At 36.6% G+C, this 27,524-nt stretch overlaps 1 protein-coding gene across 1 annotated transcript in view; it reads right to left on the reverse strand.

The window, feature by feature from the left end:
• The window catches only part of GBE1 (1,4-alpha-glucan branching enzyme 1), a 136,828-nt gene that overhangs the window by 98,323 nt on the left and 10,981 nt on the right, over positions 1 to 27,524 (reverse strand). Inside the window, exon 2 of the mRNA XM_063393930.1 lies at positions 4,605 to 4,774. Coding sequence (XP_063250000.1) covers positions 4,605 to 4,774 — 170 coding nt within the window. The remainder of the gene's footprint in view (positions 1 to 4,604; positions 4,775 to 27,524) is intronic.

A 27,524-nucleotide genomic window follows, 5' to 3' on the forward strand; every position in this document is an offset into this window, starting at 1 on the left:
ATCTCCTGATTTTGTTTTCACACTGACAAGGATATAGCCATACACCTCTGAGGCTCACTTCTGCCAGAGCTTGGAGTTTCACACAAGAAATTAACACTTCTCACAGAGGAAAGGAGTTGTTCTCACATATTAACCAAACAATTGACCTTATCCAATATAAGAACTGCAGCTGTTTTTCCAAAAGTGAAAAAATCTTTATAAACTAAGGCTTAATACCCAAGTGAAATCAAATCTCTTATAACAATTGTATTTCCACATATTTTGTGATCAGCTAGACACCTAAAGAGAATAGAGAGTTCAGCAAACACAGCATCCTTGAAGAAAGTCTGTCAGACAAGCAGCAGTTCAGACAAGGGAAAGAGCATCGAAATCCCAGCATCCCAACAAGATACCCATATTCCACTTCATTAATATATGAAATCAGAACATAACTGGAGAGATTCTCCAAGGACACAATTCTGTTCTGCACAGTGGACAATTAGGTCTTCCTCTCCCCAAAATGTAATAACTTTTAAAGCAGATTATGTTAATGATCCTGCTCGTGAGCTGTTGGAAATTGGGCAAGCAGCTCAAACACTGATATAAAAACAAGTGTCATTACTTCTCAGATAGGATGTTTCCCTGTATATTAGAGCCACCTTATATTACAGTCTACTGCTTTCAATCATCTGCACCCACAGAAATATAACACTGTTTGACTTTACTCATCAAACTTAGGTATTTTTTGATAAAAATCCTGGAAGAAAGCAGTAAGAAATTCAGTATGGTATCATGACAGTGCCTAGAACCCACTTCAGTAAAAATCTGGAATAAAAAAACCCCAAATCATTCTGACACACAGTTTTTAGTCAGCTGTCAGATACCCAAATTATGAAGTCCAGTGCCTCAAGTTACTCTTTTCACTCTAAAGGGATCCTGTCAGAGTTTAAATAATTGAGGAATATCCTCCCAGAACCAACCATCCTACCCTCCCTCCACCATCCAACCACAGCTGAAATCTTCCCCACTAGTGCAAGAAAAAGGAAGCAGAAACCAAACCAGACAGACATTCCAGACTGATCAACATTTTAGATCAATGTTAGCTGGGAAGGAGGGAAGACAAAAGAACAGAAATCACAAATATAACAATGTATTACAGTATATGCTGACTTCCAAATTAATATATGCATCCTTACTCTCAAGCTTTTTAAAAGCAAGAGCTTTCCATTTAAAAGGAAAGCATTGTTTACAGATAACCCACTGAGCCTCTGCATGACCAAATACAAATCTGAATGTTCCAATTCCCAAATAAGTTCCATGAAATTTATCCATTCCATAAATTCTAAATACTCTCAAAACCCACAGTTCAGTGACTTATTTTGAAATAGTCACTTGTAAAGCAGCAATAAATTGCCAGTGGTCACGAGGTTCCTCAGTGACAGAACGTGCAAATGAAATATTCAGTGTTATCACTGAGAGCTTTTGAAGGAGCTATAATGTTGATAGTGCCTCTACTATTGCAAATTCAGCTGACTAATTGCCTCATACACTGGATTTACCGAGATGCTGAAAGTACTAATTGACAAATTTTAATGTTTTTGGGTGTTCATGTAATACTTCTTAGATAGAGTACAGCATCATACTGGAACACCAACAGACACAATACTTTTTCTCTCCAATTATGGAGTTTTAAAGAGACAAAAACAGCTCTGAAAACATTGGGATTTTCTTAAATTCAAGTTTTTCATGCTCCAAACCACTTACATATTTGTGTGCTATTACTAGTTTCTAGGTTTTTTCCCCCCCAAATACACAGTGATATTAAGAATGTTTCTATAAATTGGAGCTATCCCATTCATTACAAGTTTCTCCGAATAAGGTATAAATACCACAATTTGGGTCAAAAGACCTTAATAGCAAAGCATTTATTGTCTGTTAAGGCATAAAAGTCATTCACAAAAAAACTACATGTACACGACTGAGGCTTCACATGCATATAATCACAGAAGTAAATTATTCGAGTTTATCTTACAAATAATTCATAAAAAGATATTATCAACTATCAGCATAATTTTAAATTTGGAAAAAAAAATTAAGGTCTCTGTACACAACCTATACTTGCCATTTTAATTTTCACTAGTTTTCAACCCTCAAAGAAACTAAGATGAAATAGTAGAGACTAATACTTTGTGCCTTTACATCAAATATTAAGATATTCTCAGACAATACAATATTATTAAGGAAAACACTGCTATCCATCTCCAAAAAAAAGCATCAATTGACAGTTTTTATATCATATACCATCATATTTCAGTTTAAAACTTAAAGAGCTTCTGTCATCTAAGTTCAATGTTTATTTCTTTGTCGAAGATTTCCAGCTTCCCCTGACGTAGTTACACTATGATTCCTTTTACAAAAGAATTTATTGAAAAAATCTTATTAAAAGCAATCCCAATATCCAATTTAAACACAATATAATCATAAATTTAGTCTGAGACTTTAACCTGCTTGAAAACTTAAAGAAAGGTTAAAAGGATTCAGTTTTAATTAAACATATCTGTAGCAATCTGACTCTAAATCTTAGGGTTTTCAGTCCGATTTCTCATGAGAATACAAGTCAAGATCATATGAATTGAATGACAATCTTCCATTCCTCCAGTCTTTCCAAGTACACTATTGTCCCCTGTGGGAATGAATACTTGAATACTATGACTGACTGATATATAGGAGAAACATAGTTTTTTCCACATTACAATGATTTTTTTTTCTTCTTATTGCCATATTTAATTAGTGTCTACATAGAACTACTCTAAAGATATTAGTCCTAAATTTCTGCTTCATACGATGTATTACATCAAATATTTTAACTGAAGTAGGGTTTAGAAAACTATTTGAGTGTTTAGCTACCCTATTCTGGTACACATATACTTGCCCCATTAACCTTGATAAGACAATTTACAAGTTATAACCTCTTTTCAAAATATTAAATATATTATTAAAAGTCTGGTTTTAATATTACCATCTCTTAAAATACGTAATTAAAAAAATACATTCTAGCCTTTAGCTGTGTTGAGTAATTTAACCTGCACCCATCCCATGAAAACCTTGAGCAATGGGTGGGGTAGTAGCAAATAGAGGAGGGAGAAGGAGGAAAAATTTCTGCATATTTACACATATAAAATTGACCTATGAAGATGACCTGATCTAGCTGCCTTGCAGTCAATATTGACACCTGAAATCACTATTATCTACCAGTAGGGGAACTATACATGACTCATTATTCAGTGTTGAATTAGAGGACATACCCAATTTCAGTATTAAAATGCAAGAACTACACTAACCTATTTATCAATGTCTATTCCAATAAAATGACAAGCAGTACTTCAAGAAAAGCTATTTTATCATTCACTATGTTAATCATATCAAACAGGATCATGACTCACAACAGTGTAGCACTAACTTTTCTGTTCGACTTCTGCATCAAAACCAGGATTTTTTAAAAATAAAAACCTTAATAAAATAAAGAGATTTTTCTTTCAATAGTTTCCTCAGACAGAGGTAAGGAATGGCCAACATTTAACTTTGTGTTTAAGCAGAAGTAGTCAACTGCTTCAAAAGACTTTTTTTTATATTGCTTCTTTGCAATATAAATACACTGAACATTCCGTAGATCAGTATTTCTGAAAAATCAAAGTCAGATAAATAAAACTACATGCTTCTGAAACACAGTCAAATGAACAAAATAATGTCATAGATAATGCCCGTGTTCAGTAGGAACCAGCAATGCAAGATCTAGTACTTTGGCAGACCTAACTGAAGAGAGAGTAGAGGTGAAAAGGAAAAACAGAACAAAGCTCTCCAAAACCCTAAACAAAATGGAGAGCAAGGAACTGTATTGCAGGATTGAAGAGCAATGATGAATGTCATTTTCATCAAAAAATTTTAGAACATAATTTGAGAGTAGCTAGCCTTCAAATAAGAAGCAAATTTATATTTTTGTTTCAAATTCAAAGGGAATAATCTTCCTGGTTCTCAGAGCAAGCAATGCAATTCCTCCATGTAATACTGCCACCTTCCCATTCTGCTAACACCTTTCCTTCTGCCCTCACAAAAACAGAGTAGCTACTCCTTCAGTAATATTTAGTCTGATTTTAGGCTACTATTTTCCAGCAGAGTTCATGTCTAAACTCTCAGGATGGGTGGGAATTCTCAAGGGCCTTGGTCCTTAGTTGTCTAGGTTGTCACTGTTGCTTGATCAGTAAAAGAAGATGAAGCAAATGATTTCCCTGTTATTTTTGCTACCCTGCATATAGTTTTATAAAAGTCTAGTTATAAAGCTTTAAAAAGAACTTCAGGAAGTTTAGATACAGCCTCGAGTTGCACTGTGATCCAGTGTGACATAAATCATTGCCTTTGGGGTATTAAAAATTGCATAACACTGACCATGCAACATAAACACATCTTCATAAGCTACTGCAACACAAGGGAAAATATCATTAATTTAAGCCATGACATAGCTTTTTTAGTATCAGAATTTCATCACTGCAGCAATTTTATTTTTTTTGAGAAGAGAATATTGTAAAACATTGTGCAGGGGAGAAGAAACTTTTCCTAAGAATACTTACTGAAGTCACCTGCAAGAAACACTGCTTCTGCTCCTGGCGCCCACTCTTTGCAGTATATTCCACCATCCGCCAGTTGGTTAACTCCAAAGGTTTTGTAACTTTTTGTAAATTTATCAAGGCCGCCTTCACTTTCTTCAATGTTCTTCAGGTGATTATAAAACAGAGAATACCTTGCAATGAAAACAAAGAACATATTTTAGAAAGATTAGCACTGTCTCTCTTACATTAACGAGTGTAAAAATAAATAAATAAAAAAATTAAATGAAACACATCAACACGAGATCCACTGCTCTCTACTGGAATAGAAAAAAATCAAATAAAAAACCACACAATTTTTCCATGGTTGTTCCACAGTCTAAAATTGCAATCCTTGTGTTTGCCGGTGCTTTCTCTACTTTTACAGGAACATTTTGCACTTTCAGTCTAAAACTACAACTCCTGATTGGCAGCCAAGAAATCCCAGTATTACTACACAACAGGAGAACTTGACACTCTGAAGAGCCCAGTACTTTTCCTTCCATCTTATTAATAGCAGACACAGGCCTCCAGGGAGAGCTGCATAGGCCTGCCACATCTCTCACAGCCAGTTTTAACACACAGACAATCTCAGGCCATTGAAAAGTTTGCAGTACAGCATGTCAGCATCGACAAACCCATCTGGTCCTTGCAGGAAGGGGCTCAATAGGCAAACTCTTTGCAGAGACAATCAGCAAAGCTTTGCAGTCCCTGACACTGCAAAGATTTGGAAAAAATTACAGATTCATAAAAGTAATTATTTGAATCATACCCTACTTAGACCAGTAGGAACTGAAATGCCCTAAACCTTTAACATAAAACTTTGCCTGTAACAGCTTAGAGTTTTTTGACATATCTTGTTATGTTTTCTCCAAGTAGGTTTCTGGAATTGATGGTAATATCAGGGGTAAAATATAAACAAGAGAGTCAAGTTTGACCCCTAAATTACGAGATATTTCGTGCAGAAGCACAGCTAAAAGCTGCAGTTGAGCATTTAATTAGTGCTACCTGTACAGGTTTTTTGTTGTTTGTTTTCAGTAAGACACTCCTGAGGTAAATTAGAAGTGTTAGTGTTTGTCTTTTCATGAATGGTAAAGAGTCTTCTGAAGTGTATAAAAAACAGCAAGAACCCCAGCAAAACCAAGTTTGTCTGACGTATTACATTTCCTACATTCTGCAATAGGAAATAGAAATATTGAACCAGCACTATGGAATAGCCCCTTGTTGCTTAAGGAAAAAGAAGCAGTAGTCTGTTTACGGTGTCAGGACTTAGAACTCCATGATTTCTTGCAAAGTTTTGATGTTTTTGGCCCTTGATTAGTTCAAAGTAGAAGATTAAAATGTCTAATCACTAGTTAAGGTAGTGTTAATTTAGAGTACTACGACTACTTTTAAGGTTAATCTCCCAGTGAGTTTTTATTATTTTATTATTAAGACTGATGATCATCTTTAAAGGGAGAAAGATTTGCAAATGCCTCCAGGATACACTGTAGCAAATACACTCATAACTATTTTTGCCCATCCACCTGCATTATTCCTTTAAAATTTGCTCATGGGTATAATCCTCAGAAGTGCATTACTAACTACTACTGCTCTGATAATCAATTTCCCTTATGTCCTTGAAGGAAAATATTTTGTCAGATTTCCAACTATAAGTGTATTACATAAATATACAAACTCAGTTGACTGACTTACATTTTAAACAACTGCAATCACAAAGATTTATTTAAAGCTTAAATACAGAAACACAGAGCAGGTCACAAATAGCCTCAGAATTTCAACATCTATCAACTGGTAAATTCAAATTACTCTATTTTTGAAGGGTTCTGCTCAGGGAAAAAAAAATAAAACAACCACTATGGCTTTGAAATTTAAGTCATTCTTTAAAATACTGTATGATACAAGAAACATATATATATAGATCTATGTTTTGTGTGTGTATATATATATAATTGGTTAAGGAAAAAGTATATATAACAAGAAGTATATCTGGAGTGTTATCTGCAAATCTCTATTTCTCTGCCATACATAAGCTGTTCCAAAATTGCTGCCTGTCACATGTATTGCTTCCACCTTGTTCCACTGTGGCTGAAGCAGGATCTGTTTTACTCTAGGTAGCTGCTGTAACTTCAGAGAAGATCTAACTGAAGCACTGAGCTTGACACAGGTAAAATAGAAGAGGTGGGTTTGAAATATGTTATCTAACCAAAATTGTTCTTTTTCTCCCCACTCCTGACACAAATAACATGTCACAACTTTGCGAACGCGGTTAGTTGGATATGGTATTTCCCTCACTGAGCAGAAAGTAAAAGGAGTGATGAGCTTCATTTTTAAAGAAGAGTCAGTCACAAACTCTTGAAAGCTGCAGAAGAAGAAAATTAATCCTTTATTAGCAGAGAAGAACAGCAGGCCACAAAGAAGGACAGAAATCTCAGTGCAGAAAAGAAAAAGGCTACAATTCACATCACCTAGAGTTGCAACACGTGCCAGTGGCTTACTCTTCCTCCTCAACATGAACACTCCCTAGGAATCAAACTCATTCATCTCATTCTGAAGAAATAAGCATCTGACAAATTCAGGATTTTTATGTGGGATAGATGAAAATGGACTTTCAGAAAGCAATTATGTATTCTTTGGGAAAAAAAAAATCAGTAATACAGATATCATGACCTCTTGATTCTTATCATAAAAACACTAAGAACACCCACAGCTTCAATTTTTGTCTTCCAGTAAATTCAGAGTTTAAGCAAACCATGACACAAAGAGACTGTGGCATTTAATACATGAAATGATAATGAATGTTAGTGCAAAAAAAGACTTCTCTTTGCTCAGTTTGCAAAGATTGTTGAACAAGATTAAATGCTCAATAAATTATTTTTTGGGGGAGAGGGAGGGAAGGCAAGAAAGGGAACATATTAGAAGAATTGTTGATCAAGGATGTATAACATTTTTGCAATAATGGCTTTTTATACAGGACAGACTTGGAACACATCATCATGTAAATTGAGTAAGAATGCTCCTTCTATTTGTACAGAAGCATGCTGCTTTTAATAGACTAAGTTAATTCAGGTATTATTGCTGCATCACATTGCAGAAATAAAGATTTTTGCAACATCTAGCGTTCTCTGATTTAAAATTATAATATAGAAAGAATTTATTCTTTTTAACCACCTCCTGAGATTTTCTGGTAAGGAATCGTACTTTGCTCAGAGCTCACAAAAAAAGCCCACCAACTCCTGAACTGGATCAATTACTTTTGCTAAGAACTATTCCAAAAACTCATCTCAGGAGATGAAATACATCTGGACACACAACAACACTACCTGTCACAGAAGGCCTTGTAAAACAGCAGAAAAGCCTTGTAAAGCAGCAACTGTAGCCTGCTGCTCCTTTGAAGGTAAGGACTGAGTTAAGCACATGCTCATGTCCAGATTTAGGGAAATTCAAGGTTTTGCTTTCACAGATATTTTGGCTTCTAGTTTTACATTACTAAGGCTTGTTAAACACCAGGGGTTTCATCTTCCAAAGTGACACCCCAGGACACAGAAAATGACAGGAAATATTCAAGCAATTCCTATTATTTATGTTGTTCACTAATAGCATACAAGTCTTAAAACCAGAGATGAACACTCCATTAAGATTACATATTGTGATCTACTCTTCAATACTGAAAGTTATGTCATGTTCAGCTACGTATATATATATATATATATATATACACACTTGTATGACATGTGACAGACTCAGAATGCATTTCACAAGTGAAAATCTCAACATTCTGGACATGGGAACAGTCAGCCTCAACATCTAGAGCTACAAGTCACAACAAAAGACTGACCTCTGTCTTCACACTTTTCAAGTTCTCAGAGAATGCAAAATCTCAAGGTGTTGCAATTTCCCAGCATTAATGCTTACACTAATGAGGATTACAAGGTAAAAACTAAAACATACCCAATTATAACTTGAAAAGTACAACTATTACCTTTGGGACAAAAAAACACTAAACTGAGCAACAAGAAGATCCAGAGAACTTCTGAACAGAGCATCTGAAGTGACTGAAAGAAGTTGCACATGAAATCCTTTACTACAGGTACAACTGCACACATCTGAGAAGTGCAGGCAGCAGAGGGGAGACTGCTTATGGTGTACTCCTGGCTCTTGCAGTTTTTATGAAAAAGCAAGGTTTTCAAGTCCCATATTCATTCATCTAGCCTCTGTTAATAGATCAATGCTTCTTAAAACTGAAATGCTGAAATTGTTGTCTTCAGACTCACTGAAAAGATTTCAGTCTTAGCCCAAGAACACTGAACACCTAGACTGAAACAAGATACTACTCTATCGCTAAATGCTTTTACACCAACGTATTTGGCCTCCCCATCATTATTTCAGTGCAAAACACTGGTAATCATAAACATCACCTGAAACACAGTCACAACAGTCTTTTCCTATTGTTACATTCATAATTTGTAACACAGCATTGCTTTAAATCCCACCCTTTATATGCAGCTTTGTTTAAAGCTTACAATAGAAGTGTAGGAATTGGCTGACTTTCCATAGAAGCAGGACTAAAATACCAAACATGAATTACTATAATGGCTATCCAGTAAACAAATATCCTGCCAATAAAATAACCTTCCAAGTGAACATGTAAAGACAATATTACATCAGCAGCCACTTCCAAGAATTGACACGTCAGGTGAGCACTTATTCCTCACACTGAAACACTCTCAAATATTTTGTCTTATGGATACTTACACAATTAAAGTATGGATACTTACAATTAAAACTTATACAGTAGAAGTAAAGAGTTCTCAGTTTAATGCTAAACTATACAGCCTTATAGTGTCTTACTTATTTCATAACTTTGATGTACAAACACCCCTGGTTCTGCAGTTCCTATAACCACTGAGTTAATTCAACTATTGAACCCATTAAAAAAAGTCTTAGGTATATTTTAAAATTGTTCGCCTCAATAAGGAGCACAAGAATAGTAAAACTAAGCTTCTCCTTCCCCCCCAAAGTCAACTGCTTTATTGAAATAAGGCTTTTGGCAGATTATTGAAGAGTCTGATGGTAAGTCAAAGCACTGAGTTAGAGCTTCACATAAAGCTTTCACATCTTTATTCTTCTAAGCAGAAAAGGTACTAACTCCTTCCTGGCCACCTCATAAAATAACAAAGAGGTATTGTAGTATTTTAAACTTTTAAATTTAACCAGGTTAGCTTTAGCTTCTTAGGCATCACAAGAAATTAATATAACCAAAAAGGCCTTGGCAGCATCCAAGATACTTTCATTTGAAGAGATTGGTGCTGAATGCCAAGATGGCTGCAAAACTTCAAGACATTTCTATGCCCATTCTCATGCTTTTCCTACAAAGCAGATGTTATTCCGTTCACAGAACAGTCAGTCAGTTTATTGTAAGACCCGTGGCAACAACAATGAAATTAATCATTTTAGCCCCTCTTCTGCTTATGATGCTAGTTATACTAGCTATTTATCTTTTAGATTTTTGTCCACATCAGCTTGTTTGTCAGAGTCTATTTCTACAGTATTGGCCCAGTAATATTGCTAATTTATTCAAAAGATGAAGGCAAGTAGGAGAGACTTTGATAATGGTATCTGGTAACCATATGGAAAGCCCAATTCAGCAGATACCAAAGGGAACAGGAAATGAAAGAAAATACCCAGTAAGGTTCTCTCTGTAACCAAATCCTCCATTTTCCAGCAAGTACAAGCATTTACATTAATGTCAGTGTCATGGACCACAGTCCATAGCTTTATGGGGTTGTTCAAATATTACCTCTTTCTAATATTGCTGCAATCACTTTGAAGATGCAGTTACAAAGACTTTCACTGACACCAAAGCCAGTGCAGAGTCCCTGCTCAGATTAGTGAGGCCCTGATTCTCATCTTCCCCTTTACTCTGTAGCCAGTTATTCCCTCACTCTCTCATCATTCAACTGGTTAGAGAGCAATGGATTGAAGGAAAACCAAAGTAGGAGAGATAAATCTCTTCCTAAAGCAAATTCCTGTTTGCAGCTTCTTCAATTTCATTTATCCCTAGAGAAAATATACCAAAACAGGAGCCTTGGGTTTTACTTTATTCTTTTCTCCACTCCCTGGCATGCACTTTTCTTTTGGCTATTCAGAGTCTTACACAGAGTAACCACACTTAAGGAAAATAGGAAGTGAATGCACAGTAAATCTTGGGTAAGTATGACTACTTGAGAACAACAGATTTACTGCATTTTTAACTTTTACCAATTTTATAGTTGCAGTTGATTTGACTTGCACTTTCTGCAACCAACTCCTGTTCCATTCAGGAAATCTTTTTAATACACATTTAAATAGATTAAGAAACATCAACAACATGCAACTCACACAGTCTTTGAAGTGTTAGAACAATTCTGAAAGAGATGGTTTAGAAGCACAAGATAGCAGAGGATGATTATAAAGCTCCAGGAGATGACCACTTAATTTTGCTTTTCTGCAGGTTAAAAGTAAAGTTGTTAGATGATTCCCAGACCATGACATGAAGAAGTTTTCCCACAGCAAAATCTGAATTCCCCAAATGTTCTAATTGCTCCACTCACAAAAATGTTAACTAGGAAGCAATTTGCCTCTCTCCAACATCAGAGCCAATTTAAAACACAATTAGCTGAAAACTAAAGCTTCTCCAAGTTGGCCAATGACATTAAGTTCTTTTCAGGAGTAATAAAACCAACAGTTTCCCAAGGAAATTGAGGACATAGTTATCCCAATAAGGAACTTACCCAGTTAAACCACTCATGTTGTAATTCCTACCAAAACTGTGCTTTTTCCACTAGCTACTAGAAGACCATCCAGCAGAGAACTTGTTAGAGTGAGCAAGAAAGGCAAAAGCTTAAAAAGTAACTCTTCCAAATTTTCTCTACCTGGCAGATAATGAATTAACTCCCAATTCTCTTTGGATGCTTCATGATTCCAGAATGCTGAAGTGAAGCATTTATGCATAGAACACTAATGTAGTTCTCATCTCAAACTAAAAGCAGCATCAAAAATTAAGAAATATTTGCTTGGGATAAATAATGCATAATCACTTGCTCTGTTAAAAGCCATCAACACAAGACAAGGCATCTGAGTCAGCATCACCTCCTTGCAAAACAATTTAAAGTACAGTGACACGCAAGTCAAGCTCTAACAAAAAGTCCAGTACATAGAAGCACAACAAAAAATGGGCAGAAAAGGGGAACTACAGATTTTCTTGACATCCTACCAGCAATTTCTAGCAGAGATGTAAAGACCTGTAAGCTGTGAGGCCTAATACAGATAAGTATCATTCTATAGTATTTTAGCAAGAAGATTATTTGTTGCTGACCAGCAGCATCTTCCCTGTTTTAACCATTAAGGCAACTTAGTGGCTCTGGCAGCATTTGACAGCTCTTATGGTTTTGCCATCAGCTTCAGAATGAACACACAATTCTCAATTCCCAACCAAATGCAGGAGAGATTATAAGGTGTACCAAATACAAACTTAACACAATCATTTATTTACAATTGCTCCACTGGTTTATCTAAATCAATCCCAATTCTAAAAACAATCCCCCTCCCCACCCACCTCCCCCTGGCCAATATATAGCGGCTTTCTTACACACACTCCTGTTCATCTCTCACCACTTCAGTTTATTAGAAACACACGGTTGCACCTCACAGGGTAAGTGTAACAAATTACTAGTGTTTAGAAGGACCAAGAGGCATTTTCTTTTCATCAGAAGCCCAGCAAACTAAATAGAGACACCAATTCCAGGAGAGAAGAAGAAAGAACTGTGCATATATCAATACTTCCTACAAGAAAGCCACTTAATTTAACCCTCTAATGGAATAAAAGGTATATAGTAATTGAAAAGAACTGAACAACTAAAGCACACACTCTTTAAGAAACAAAGGACAAAAAAAAAAAAAAAAGGCAAAGAAAGAAAAATTTAAAACAACTGCAAAAACCACCACAGATAGACCCCCAAACCTCACAATACTAAGCTGTGTTACAGCCTCCTGGAATGGCACAGCTATGCATATTCTGTATCTGCCAAAACACTCAAGACAGCTTCCCTATCACAAAGACACAGTCTAAATAAGACAGCAATTACAAAATAATGAGAGTTGTATATATTTTTTCCCTGCATGTAAGGAGACAAATCTACCATGTAAAGAGACAAATTTACCAGCAGCATACTTCATTTATTTAGGTAAAGATTTCTTCATTTAATAGTCATTGTCTCACTACTCCTCTGCCAAGTAGTCTTTCTTATGCATGCATTGTACACTAAAGCCCCTCTTTTAGCTACAGTAATTTGCTTCACTGTTGTGATGATATCTGAAGTTGATGGAGTTTCTGGAATTAATGTAACTATAGAGAAACCCCATCCCATCTGAGCAGAAACGCAGCGACAGATTTTCTCCAAATCAGTAGACTCAGGCTGCGTTAGCTCATGTTTCATATTACACAAGAGAAAATAAACTGAAAGGTCAGTTGAACAGTTACAGCATTGCCCTTTTCCAAGGTAATCAGCAGAGCATGTAGCAAAGACGTGAACACAAGCGTGACTGGAACGACAGCGGCTGATAAAGAGGCTCTTGCTGCCAAAAGCAGTGGGACAAGACACTGCTCGCTCTCAGTGACTGTCAAGGAGTGGGGCACGCTGCACACCTTACTTCACCAACTCTGATTTATTGCTTTAATTTGAGATTGTGTTCTTGATAAACATTCAGGTTTCCATATTGCCAAAACACACTAGAAAATGTAACATTGAATATTAATCACATTCACGGAAAACCTACAGGAATAGTATAATTATTAATTTGTTTGTAGTATGGACACAACTGAGTCAAAAATTCATCTGGTTTACTAATACATTTTTTTATAAGTTCAGAAATTCTTCTTGTTACTCAGTACTATTTAACTGGAACCAAAGATTAGATTTTTTTTCCCCATGCTAAAAGCAGCTTATTGCTCTTTTTCTAAGCATATATTTATTAGTGGAGCATTCAAAACTCTTTCTACTCATATCAACAAACACTTAAAAGCACCTTAATCTGGAAAGAACTCAGATGTTTTATTTGCCAGAATTCATTTTAATGAAGCTATAAACAACAGCTTATCAATTCCTATTTGATTCCACTGCTAGCTATTGCAAACAGACCACCATTGTGTTAACAGAAATCAAGGTCTAGTTTGGGAGGCAGAGTCAGGGATTACTACAGCACTGCTACAAAACTGCAATCAAAACAAAGCAGCTGTGCAATAGACTTCAGGGAAAAAGCTAAAATTTTTGTAAAAATAATTTGTGATTCCCCTCATGGTGGTCAAGTGTTATTAATTCTTACGAGACTTCAGGAACCTGGAAGCACCAGTTGGTACCATTTCTAAAACGTTTATTTGTACATTCAAAACAAGCTCACACACCTCCTACGGGTTGTAAAAGCCCTGCACAGTGACAAAATAATAGACTTCAATAACCCTTTAATTTTGTTTTAAAGCTAGTTTGTATATTGTGGGTTTGGGGTTTTTATTAGCTTGCCACAGCAGCAAACATAAGACACAGGTTTCTTTTCAAACTTGGATTTCAAGTGTGTTGCATTAGTTTGACTTCCATATTGAAAAGCTGCAAGTAACATTAACTGCAATAAATGAAGATCAACAGAAGGCTAAGGACTTACCTTTCTAAATAAATTCACAAGAAATTAAACCTGAAAGTTTTATTTGTCTACCAAACAGAAAAAAAAATCTTTTGAATCAGAAGTCAGACCACCCGATTTATTTGAAATAAAACACCCAATATTCCTCAGTTCCTTTGCAACTCATCCCACTTTGGCAGAAACATGATGGAGTAAGAATTGTTATTTGAATTCCCTGACAGAAAATGCCCAGCTGCTCTAGCTACAGCTTTATTGCTCATTTCCACAAGTCTTACCTCCCTTAAAAATATGCTCCAGAACTGAAAAACCAAAAAGTCACAATGTAACAGATCAGAGCTATTGCATAGGTCATTATTTGAAAGACATGTTAGAAACTTAAATAACAATTCTCATCCCTGATAATTATCAGACAAGTCAACCTCTCCTTACTATAGGATTGTTTCTTTTTCAAACTTGAAGCAGATTTAAATGAACAGCCATCTTAAGAGACTGTCAAAAAGCTGGTTTGAGAAAAGATACCTATAGCGGCACCTGGCTTCTTTACTGCCTCTCCAAACCTTTCTCCCTGTAACACTTTTCCTCTCCATAAACCTACAGTATTCCACCTAATTATATAACCCCTTACATTCTATTAGAATGTGCATGTACTCCTGCATTACCCAAAAGACACGACTTGCTTTCTTTTTGTCATGCACAAACACTCTCAATCCCTCTGCCATGCACACAAATATCCTGCCATTGTAGGTTTCCTCCCGGCCTTTAGGTGTTTCTCATCATCCACTTTTCATTTACCTTTGTATTTTATTGCAACAAACACAACTCTGCAGCACTCCAGGAGAGAAAAGCCTGCATGAGATTTTTACACAGCATCATAGCTAGAAAAACAAGTATTAGACATGGACTGAGAAGGAAAGACTATTGCTTTTATTACTGACCACTATGCCAGCTTTGATCAGCCTCACTGCTCTGATCAGGGAGTGTTGTCTCTGCAGGCTTAGGAGCTGTGGGGGCTGTTCACACATTCAACTCCCCCAGCACGCCTGCTCTGCTTGCTGAACTCCTGTAAGGCCTGGGAAATGCAGCCTTTTGAGAAGAACACTTCAAGGGAGAAAAGTCACCTCTGGTGATTGGAAAAGAAGGATATTTGGCGTGGGGAGAGGAACACCATTCAATCACACCAGCTCCAGTCACCTCAGCAGAGGCACCACAGTGGCTCCATAGCACAAATTTGTCTGAATTTAATTCTTATCTGCTTTCAGCGCAGACAGGACCAACAAGGGAAGCCAAGCACTCAAACATTTATACAGTCCACAATGCCAAGTCTTCATAATTTACTGTCAATGTACTAGAAGTATAATTAGAACTTGTGTACTTGAGAAATGTCTGTAACTAGTCCCAGGCAATTAAGTCTATTCCTACAGAAAACAAGCAAGCAAAAACAAGTACTGTTGTTAAGGGCTGCTGTGAGTAGTTTATACAACAGTTTATGTCATTCACACCCAAGCATTTTCAGGGTGCAATCTAAACACTATTTTTTCCAGACTTCAATTAGAATTAATACCAACGTAAGAAATAAAAGTCAGTAACTAGTTTGTATTATCAAAAAAAGGTAAGCATCAGATTCTCGAAGTTGTTATACTGAATATTTTAACCCATTACAGAAGACTTCAGATTTTACATAGTCTGGCTATTCTTGTGAAACATTAAGGTGCTGTATCTCTTTAAAATCATCTCTAATCTGACTAAAACAGCTCTGCTGCACTACACAAATCTGTTAAGCATGTAACTGCAGAAAAAACATTGCCCAGCAGCTGTTGGATTCATCTCACATAGCCCCTTCCACATGATTTAAGCTCTTATATACATATGACATAACTTCCAAGACACCTCCCTTCTGATGGGACTGTAGCTGTGTTAGATGTTAGGGAGAGCCCAATAATTTTAGACACCATTTACTTTGCAGCCTCCAAGCACGTGAGTCTTGTCTACAATGTGACTCGTCTGTCACAATATTGGAACACTTACGATTCAAATTTTGAATTGCTATGACAAAAGAAAATTGCAAACAAAAGACGGGAGAGTTTTAACTAGTACTTCATTACTATGCAAGACTCAAACCTCTTAATAACTCAAGGCACAGCAAGACAGTGGAGTTTACAGCAGAATTTTAAGTATCTGAAGGGATGAGGTAACTTGGGACGCAGAGAAAATCACTTGCAGCAATTCAAAGCAGAACTAAAAACTTAGAAAGTCTGATATTGCCAGGGTTAGTCACCCTGATACACTGCACATGAAGGTGTAATTAGTCTTACTATGAAGTACCATAGGGAAAACTTCAGAGATCATGCAACAAACCCTCGTCTAATGTTTGGAGTTAAGAAATAGAATATGAACAATTTATTTACTAAGTAGATAAAATTGTTTTTCTGCAATTTCGGATGCATCTTCTCTGCTTAAAACTATATGCACCTTCTAAAACAACTACTTGAGTTAGAACCATCTTTTATATAAAATTTTGACAAGCTTTGTTTATACAAAACCATATTTGTAGAAAATTAATATTACTAAGCACTCACTACAGATGGATAACTTTAACAGCAAATAGGTTGAGCAACATAGTAATGGATTGTATGTTGGACAGAATTTTCCTTTTTAGTAGTTCTCCACCCATTATTACATTCTTATGACTACTTAGTATATTGTTTTTTTCTCTTTATAAAGGAACTTATACAATTTGCACTGGCTGATCTGCTTGAAAAGCTGTAGTTTAAAGTATCTATCTTCAAGGTACAAAACAGAAAAAGCAGTGCACTACAGTCTTGATTGGAAAATATAAGTATGTATATGATTATCTGCAAATCTGATTGTTTACATCCCATCTCCCACCTGAACCTCATGTAACAAAACATAAAAGTAATACCTCTTTTACTGGAACTAAGCCTAGAAAATACTGCTAGCTCAAACTTCCAGTCTGGACAGCTGCCAAAGAAAAACCTACAAGCTGAAGCCAAGCAGGACAACAGGTTAGTCCCAAAGCTTCAGTCAGCACAGCCCCCTTATTTGAGGTCAACTTGATAGCATCAGCACAAGGGAAAAACAAAGCAGAAAAACCATGAGCCAAAACTTCAAGTATTCAGAGTTTTTTAGGAAATTAACCTCTTCATTTGTGAGCTACATATACAGAATAAAGCAGCTGGTAATAATAATACTAATACTTCCAAGGCATCAAGGAAGAAAAACACTATTATTAGCCATGCAAGAATGAACATGTTTAATTTTTCATCACATTTTATTATTTGCATCAGAGTAACCTGGCTATTTATTATTCCAGAAATAAATATATAACCTGTAAACTGTGTATAACCCTCCCAAAAAGCCATACTTAAACTTTTTCTTCTATTTTTGGAGAGCCTGAACCCACAGTCAGCTTTTACAAAGCTAGACATACTTTACCATCTACAGCATAATCTCTTATTCTTCCCCTCCCAACACACACAGTTTGTGCACTGCCAGTTAGAAGCCTTTTTCAATTGTCATCTGAATTGGTACAGAATGAAAAGATTTGCAAGTAAAACATATGCAAAAATTGACAGGGGGTGCCAACTAGAGAGAAGAAAATAAATATTCTCTTAGGACCAAGGCCCCGAAGAGGGTGCAGAATCTCCATTCCTGTACATTTGACATGCAAGAAAACAAAATCCTGGACAATCCAGTCCCAATTCAACATTGACCCAGTCCTGAGCAGGAAGCTGAGACACAAACAGCATGGAGAGGTCCCCTTCAATCAGAATTGCTCTCTGAACATTTAGTACTTCACATCTACTGTAGCTAGACAGTTCTGCTTAAAAAAAAAAAATAAAAACCACAAAAAAAACGTGGTACATAAAACCAACAATGGAGATCATGACAGAAATACTACAAGCACTGCAAATGCCAAAGCATTCAAATATATCTTGGATTACTGGGAATCACATGCACCTCCCAGACGCTTGCATTAATTTTCTTTGTGCATCTGTATCTATGCACACAAGAATTCCAGAAGGCTAAAAACCACAAAACCATGGAAAAAACAGCCTAGCTTCTACCTCAAAAGTAGCTTAGCATCTGTATTCCTTTGCAAAGGACAAAACATAGCTCTGCATCACCAAGGAGGGAGTCAGACTGTTTAATTCACTGCAGTGTGATGGCTAGAATTAGTGTAATGCCACACATCATATAGCCGCTTACACAGCAATGAGCTGTTAATATGCACCTCCCTTCTTTTTAAATCTGAAGGAAGACTGAATTCTTCCAGTCCATCATTCATTTACTCTAAGAAAAATTCATAACTCTTCCCTTTTCTTTTTTTTTGAGCTGAGCATTTAGTGCCTTTAAGAATGTGCACACTAAATGAACTCTTAATTTAAACATTAAGCCACAGAGTGGATGGTTGTGCGGCAAAGTTTACAGACACCTTTGTTCAAAAGCCCTGGTGTGGTGTCCCAGTGCACCACACTACAAAATACACTTGCATTTGATTATGACAGAAAACTTCCAGCCATACACCAGACAGACAAGAGACTGGCAGAAAGGCCCTTCTCATCCACAGCCCTTCAGAAAAGGTCAGACATGCAAACAGCCCAGAAGCACAGCCTCTCTCCCAAATCCAAATCATCACACAGCCCATGCAGTTACATTTCATGTTCTACATGGAGCAAAAGCTTGTTTAAGGTTTCCAGCACAAGATGTACATATCATGTGAGGAGGAGAACATTAAGCAGGCTTTGAATTTAAATGTTCTTTTTTTCCTTTATCTGCACTGGAAGGCACTCCTGTGCATGGCAGTGGGGTTGGAACTGCATGATTTTAAGGTCTTTTCCAACACAAATCATTTGATGATTTTAGGAAATACAGCTGAAAAGAAAAATTCAAGCTGCCAGACAGCTTCTTAAGAAAAGCTTCCTAAGTTTATCAATTATTCCTGATCAAGCATAAATTTTCAGGTTGCTTACTGAGGTAAAATCCACAAAAACTAGACTCATGAAGGCACAGTCAGTATACATAATGAAAAATATGAACAAAAAGTGATCTGGACAGTATTAAGGAGTCCAAACCAGCAATTCATCCCTCTTTCTAGTATTAAAAGAGTTGCTAGAACTGCATTATAAGTGAACTTGACTTTGGGGGAGCCTCACATCTGTTCTCCAATACAGATCTCAGCTTGCACATACAATACAACTGTTCAATGAGACCTTTTGACAGCACACAGGACCGACTCAGCTTCCTCACCAGCTCTCCCATGTAGGTCCTCAGGCTCCCAGCACTTTCCAAGTCCAGGACAAGCACAAAGCAGGGTCTCTCTGCCAGGCCATGACTTGCTCTTTGCCCACAACTTTCCCTTTTGGCAAGACTTTCCTCCTCTCCTTCACCTCACTTTGGAGCAAAGGCAGCTGTGAACAACTCGAGTAACAGGGCAACTTTTCTCCATATAGGTCTCAAAACAAGTCCAGGTGTCCATGATACCATTTTATGAATCTGACATTTCAAATAGCTCACACATAGCCAAGACACACAGGAAAAAAACAACACAAACCCATGAAAACAAACCAAACTCCATTCTGTTAAAAGTTTAAGGTATTTTGAAGGGAAAAGCTATTTAATGAGCTTTTTTAAAAATTTAATTAATTAGCTAGTTATTTAATTAGCTCATTATTTGCACATGAAATTATTGAGCAAAACAGGTAAGCACTTTCTAAGTATGTACTTTGGCATAGGTAGATGCCAGCAAACATGAATGACAGTGAACATGATATGGCAACCTTTTACTAAAACAAATAGAATGCAAGGCCTAAACTTAAAAACTAAATCTTGTCTCATTGCTGGCCAGCTAGCTCTTTCTAGACCAAATTTCAGTGTTGGGCACCCTCCATTTTTCCTTCAAGAACAAATTTCAAGTAGCAACTTGTTGCTAAAGGGTTTTGTGGAAGTTTTGTTTGTTGGGATTTTTTTGTTGCTGGTTGGTTGGGTTTTGGTTTGGTTTTGGGAGAGTGATGGGAGAGCACCAGTTATGGAGGTGAATGCAACAGAAATTATCTCAGCCTCCTTAATTATTGATTTCCTATTTTGTTTGTTCTCATAGAAACAAAAATAAACCTAATACTAAGTTTAACTTTTGTCAAGGACAGCTATTCTAGGACCATTCAGTGAACTTCAAACTTTGCTCACTGCTAGAGTTCAGAAAATGATCACTACTTGGACCGTTCACAGAGAAATTCAGAAGGGAAAAAACCCAAACAAAACCACAAAACCCCACTCCCAAAAAGTCACAGAAAATACACAGACACAAACAGTGCCCCCCCTATGAAATCAATGAATAACACACGTTAAACAGAGTTCAGTAGCCAAATAATCCCATTTCATTAACAATTTTGAAGACTGAGCTGGCACAATTTTAGTTTGTGCTTGTAATGTCCTTCATTTTTGAGTTGTATGATCCCATGCCATGAGCTCCACATAAACTTGACAATATCCTCTACTCCCTGAGGTCACCCATGAGTGTTCATGAGTTTGCATGAAGAGTTTCAGTAGTATGCTGCATATTCCAATTAAATATTTCAGTGTTATTAAAATATGTTATAACAATGACAATCAGACAGATTTTGTTCCACAACTACTTTTATTCTGGACGTTTACAACACAGATACACCATAGACATTACAGGAAAATAATTTTTTTAAAAAAAGTTCTAGACTACCAAGTACTAAGGTATTTGGCTATCAAATTTCAGTCTTTTTGAAATATATTTCTTTCTTTTGTTACATTAACATATTATAGAATAATATTATCACATTATAGAATCCCAAACTTCTCAAAGACTATGAAGTGCTGGCTTGCACACCCACAATACTTACTCCAGATTCTTCCCTGTATAAAAAGAACACAAAGGCTTACAAAGAAATTGTTATCATGGCAGGCAAAAGAGAAAATAAGATGTGATGCAAGTATTTTTTAATATCTGAAAACACAAAATCTGTATATTTTACCCTTTCATAATACTTGAATTCAAGACAACTTTGCAATAATCATAAGGGTTGTGCATTGTCAGAAGTGTACTGATACTTTGAGAGGCTATCCAGAACAGAGGCTAGACAGAGTTAAAGGAATAAAGTAGGTATTTATTAAAAAGTCCTTCAAAGGATACACCTTGAACAGTACAAGAGTCTGGCTGAGGCTACACCCAAGATGGACAATGGGCCACATGTTTTCACACTTTTGTAAGTTTTGGTCCATTTATATATTGTGGTTACTTGTCCAGTTACAGCCTCGGGTTATCAAGTCCCATCCTCCCAGACTGCTCTCCTCAGTTCCCTGTTGTTTATACTTTTTGGGCCTGAAGCTGTAGCGGTGTCCTTGGTTCTGGGCTGGAAAAGGATTGTTTTGTCTAAACTGTAAAGAAAATTTGCTAACACTTTATATAAAGTTCAGAGTTATATACCCAAGCAATACAGAACCTGGAAAATATACAAGCTAAAACTTAAAGCATCAGTAGATGACATGATTTTTGTTTGGCTGGGTTTTGGTAGGGTACAAACATTTCCCATAATATACAGCATTCCCTGGAGTACTGACACAATCGTATTCAATACAAATTGCATCATGAATAATGCAGAAGCTACTTTCTTAAGATTTGACAGATAGATACTTCTATTTCCAAAAGTCTAACATAAAGCACTTATGTGATCCTATCTACTAATCTACTAATTTTTTTTTTTTTTTCGTGATATCTGGTCAGGATATTAGAACACCAAGAACTAGTGAAGACACACTGAAATATGCCATTATTTCACCTGAAGGTTGATGGCCATCTTGCTCATGTAGACACATGATACAATGATGCAATTATTTAAGCTCCCTGCATTTGGCCATCTCCCTTGTCAGCTATCACAGCAGAGCACAAAAAAACTAGCAGGCAGAAGCAATAATCCACCACAAAAGTTATTGAGATTTCATGTGATCTGCAATTACCATGTCACTGCAATAACCATCATGAAAAGCAGCACTACAGGTTGCAATTACAACCTGTTTGCTCCAGTCATCTTATGACCACCCTAACAATTATTTAAAAACCCCACTCAGACAACTCCCATACCACACACTTCCCCTTCATAGCTGGAAAATAGAACACAGCAGCCTGGACACTTTCTGAAGGAGATGTAACCCAAGCTTACACAACAACCTTTAGAGCTTGTCTGCAAAGCTGCATTTCCTCTTTCCTTTTCCTTCTGCTCCCAAGTTTGCCTTGGGTCTCAACAACACCCACATCCTTTAATTATATTTTTGTTGGAGCAATGAAGGTTCTTAAAATTTGCAGAGTGTAGTTATTAGATAAGACAGGAATTTAAATTTATATTACAGTAGCCACTTTGTGTATACATGCATGTGAGTGTATGAAATTCCACTGCATTCATCCAGTCCCAAATTTGCTTTGGCTATATTACAAATGGTAGAAACAGCAAAGTACATCTGAATTTTATGGTAGTATGTGCAACACTACCCTAACATTTTATCCCCATCATATATCACCAGCAGCTATCCAGGCTCTACGTCAATATGAGTTTTGAAACACTAAGATTATAATCTGATATCCTACACTGCAACTGTAACAGACTAGCTTGTTTCCTGGGGATATACACAAATTAAATATTGTTTAATAAACAGCTCTGTCATTTAACTAAGGTCATACATGTAATCTGTATTTGGCAAAATCTATCACTGTAAAACCTCCCCACTTTATCCCAAATCACAAAGGAACCTTTCCTGAGTCCATCTGTCAAGACCACAATTTTCTCTTTGCTTCAGTCTCCTCATGGTTTCTCTCATAATTCACAAGTGGATCACTTGATGAAAGAGTATCAATAGAAACAGCAGGAAAAAAGAAAATCTTAAGCCAAAGCTTTTAGCCTAGGAAATGATGCATTCATTGCCAAAGCACATGCACATCAGCACTGCCATCTCTACTGTTTTCTAGATGCCTCTTTACAGCTTACAGGCTATTAGATTTTTACCAGGTAAAAGCTCATACCCCACTGCATTTTGAGGTTTCTGAGGTTTCTGCAATGCCTCCTGCAAACCACAGCAGGAACACCACCTCGATGAAGCACAGCAAGACCCACAGAACTCTCAACTGGCACTTTTCAACTCCTTCCCATCTTCTCCAACAGAGCTGTTCATGCAAGCTCAGCCTTGGCCAGCCTATTCTGCACAAAGCTTTAGAAAGCCAGAAAAGTAATTTACAAACTGCAGGGGACGGAGTACTTTCTTTTCACTGACATTTGAGAATCAAAAACTTCAGCAAAACAGATTCAGAAAGCTAATCTACTGCAGATAGATATTAAAAAAAACCAAAAACAAACAAACAAAAAAACCACACACCTGCTAGTTTAAAATAAAAATACTCATCTGAAAAACTTTATGGGAATGCACCACGGCAAAGTATAAAAGACATTTAAAAACAGCCACAAAATACTGTTTACTTTTCTGTTACAGTTTCTTTTCCACAAGAATTATGGTCCTTGAACAACAAACAAACACCCTTATCCTTATTCTTATCCTTATTCTTCTCCTACTCATTACTTATGCTTTTGCATGATCAGAAATAGCAAAGCTGGGATTTGGAGCCATCAGTTCAAAATACAGTTTTCTCTGTGCCAGGAAGAACATGTGTCAGCTTCCAACCGCTCCAAAAAAGTGGTAAACAAGTTAATTTAGGAATTTTAAGGTTTTATACCATTGTTTCTCTGATACAGACCTGTCTTATCTTGCTCTTACTAGAAACACTCACTGAAAACACCAGGAGTAATGCTACCAATCTTTATTATTTATGTCTTTATTCTTCTGGTTTTTCTTAACTAGTCATCATCACTATGGCAATTCATGGAAAACCAAGGAGTAAAACATATACCCGTTCAACTCAACAATACCTATGCATTGTCTGTATTTAACAACATTGTAACAGGCATGACTGTAAGCACCATGTTGTCTGACACATATCCTGATGTAATATTGACAGAATGAATGCCAGAAAAGTTTCAAGAGGCTAAAAGCCTTCTCCCTTCTGACAAATCCCCGAATTTCTTACAGTTCCTGGCAGACAATCCACACAGCCTAGGAAAGAGAATCAAGATAAACTTAAGAAAAAGAATAAGAGAGCAGCACGCACAAAAAAAAATAATATTGACACACGTAGCACATCTGTTCTTTTGAACAAGCAAAGACTGGACAGACAAACCTTAGTTTGGAAAAAAGTCCAAAAAAATACAAAAACCACCAGTTTACTACTATCACACTGCTTTCCTTCACACTGACTAAACATGGCTTGTATTAGACAAATGTCATGAAGCATTTAATAAAAACCTCTCTGTGGAGAAATCTCAGTGGCATTTTTACAGTTATTTAAACAAGCAATTACATACAGAGGCTGCTGACAAGAGTCAACAATACCCAGAGCAGCCTTTGAAACTGATAACCCACAGAAATCAGTGGAGTCAAATACCTGAAGTTCAATCTATTACCTCCTGGTAAAGTCCACAAGTTGCACAAACGTGGTGTCAGACACCTCGTACTTCAGTCAGCCCCAGCACCATCTACAGCAATTATGCAAGTGTACCCAGGAGCTGTCTCTAGCCCTTCCAACTGTGAACACTGCTGTTCTAAAAACAGGTTTACATTAAAAATGCTTGCCAATTTGTATTAGCAAACACCTCTGGTGAGCAATGTCCTTCTGGCTGCAAAAGTCCTCAGTGGATACATCATTAGATAAAGGTATTCATCAATATAGTATTTTTAACAGGGTTGGACTGGGCTCCAGCAATAATCTGTATTACGAAAAGAATGCTTTTACACCATGAACTGTGTCAATATTGTACACTACATTGGTAATGTCTTTTTGTGGACATTTACTACTTTCTCTGGACTTTCTACTTCAATAACTTTTGTTGGTTTCCCTGTCAAGGAGTGCAATTATTATCCAATCTACAGCCCAGAACTCACTATCTGTTTTTGAGGAAACGCTGTTAAAATTGAATAATCATAATTGACAGGTACTGGGTTTGCAGCAAACTATGCTGATCTCCACTGCATAAGGACAAACAAGCTGTTCAGTGAGATACCTGGAGAAGAATCCGATCTTGACAGCCTTGGCATTTCCTGTATCTGTAGGGCTTGGGAGCCGTTTCTGTCAGAAGTCATTATGGTCAAAGTGGTCTACAATGACACTTAATGGCCATAATTGCCACTTACAGCTACCTCCATTTTAAGCTGGAAATCACTCAAGTCGACCCTGACTGCTGCTGAAAGCTCAGTCTGATGTCTACTTTGATGGTAATATGTTGTTTATGATATTAGGGAAGGTCATACCTTACGTCTTATTCTGCAACTCAAAGGCCCCCATCTCAGATGAATTATTTGCTTCTGCTGCAGAAGAAAGCCTGTTGATGTCATTGTTTACACTATTTACTGCTGAGAAAAAAGCCAAATGGCTTGGCCAAAATGCAGAATGCCTGATAGTCACACTCAAAGACATTGTTTGTTATCTTGTAATACTCGGGCCATAACTTCATGGTCCAGAAGAGATGTTATTCACAATGCAAAGACACTTTAATCCAGTCATTGTTATTGTGCGGTAACAACATTCCTGCTTTACTGGCTGTGCTAAAATAGTCGACATCCAAGCCCTATTTCAGTCCAAATTTAATAAAATTTCAAGTGAGAATGATCCTTAGTTGTATTTAGCCACCTAATCTTCTTTAGTAAAGTTCCTCCTGTCCTTCCCAAATTTACAAGCTGGAGCTGAAATACACACATCTCCAAACACAAACTGAGTGTATTAATTTTACTCATCTGGAACCCACTGACACTTTCTATCAGTTAAGGGTGTAAAGGACTAGGCTAACTTCTATACTATGAACAATTTTTCATCCTATTATCTGTTCACAGAAGAAGCAGGAGATTGCTTTCCTCAGAAGAAAAAGCATATTTTTGAACAACCAGATTTATAGACTGTCTTTCACTGTCATTAAAGAACCTTGTATTTTTATTATCCAGTTGAAAAAGTTAACAGAAACAGTTTAAGTTTAAGCAATAGATGCATGAAATCTGTTGAAACCCACTGTACTGGGAGTCTTGCAGAAAAAGAGCTGGTGACACCTACTCTGCTTGGGGTTGTTCTTAAGGCTTGAGGAGCTTGAAGGTTCAGCTGAGCAGCAGTCATTGCCTGGACATGAGGACAAAGTGAATTTTAAACTAGCTTATGTGCCATCTTCAGCCCTAAAACATGCTCACACCTATCCCTGGAACAAAATACCTTCCAGTCAGAGAAAAGACAGCTCCTGCCATAAATCAGCATTCACTGCATGGCAAATTCTGAGGATAGAAGGGTGGGATTTATATCCAAGCAGCAAAGCAAAATGTGCCCACACAGTATCAAATTATGTCTGGCAGCAAACTTCTCTAACCTCCCCCAGGTCTTGACTCCTGCAAAGTTGAGCTTTTCAACCATGGTCTACCACAGAAACATGAAAACAATATATATTTCATGCACTACTTGGCTAGACAGTGATATTATGATCCAAGGACTCTTCCCCAAAAGGAGTAAAAAAAAAAAAAAGCACCATACCAATTACTAGGGTTTTGAATTTTTGAGGGAAGTTCTGCATTTGCCTACATACACATCAATTGTGGCATCTAAAACTGTGGGCACAAGAAGGATATGAAGAGAGTCTTCAGCTTTGAAGTGTTTTTTAACTATATGAATTTACAGTGTTCAAGTGAAGTAGCAAATAATCTGGTTTATGAACTTATAAACTTACTTATTTTAGGACAAGTAGCAAATAGAAAAAGCTCTTCTATCCAAAATTTTGATGAAATAAAGAAAATGCAAAGAAGTTTGGCAAATATCTCTAAATGCTAACATTTCTTATTTATAGATTTTTGTCTGAAAGAACTAATCACTGTAATCACATTCAAATTACACTGCAAGAGCAAGCAGAGTTTTTAATAGTAATCTGCTATTTCAAGAAAAGACTGCTACAAGCCTGATTTTTTTCCTTAAATACTTTCCAATTGTTGTAAATAGGATTAAAACAAAACAGCAATATTTTGAAAAAAATATTTCAGATGTTTATAAAATTAGGCATTAAGGAACTCTTAGAAAATTTGTAACAAATACACCATAGATTAAGTCAATGAATTCTA

Source organism: Prinia subflava, chromosome 3 (assembly GCF_021018805.1).
Source record: "Prinia subflava isolate CZ2003 ecotype Zambia chromosome 3, Cam_Psub_1.2, whole genome shotgun sequence".
Taxonomy (NCBI): domain Eukaryota; kingdom Metazoa; phylum Chordata; class Aves; order Passeriformes; family Cisticolidae; genus Prinia; species Prinia subflava.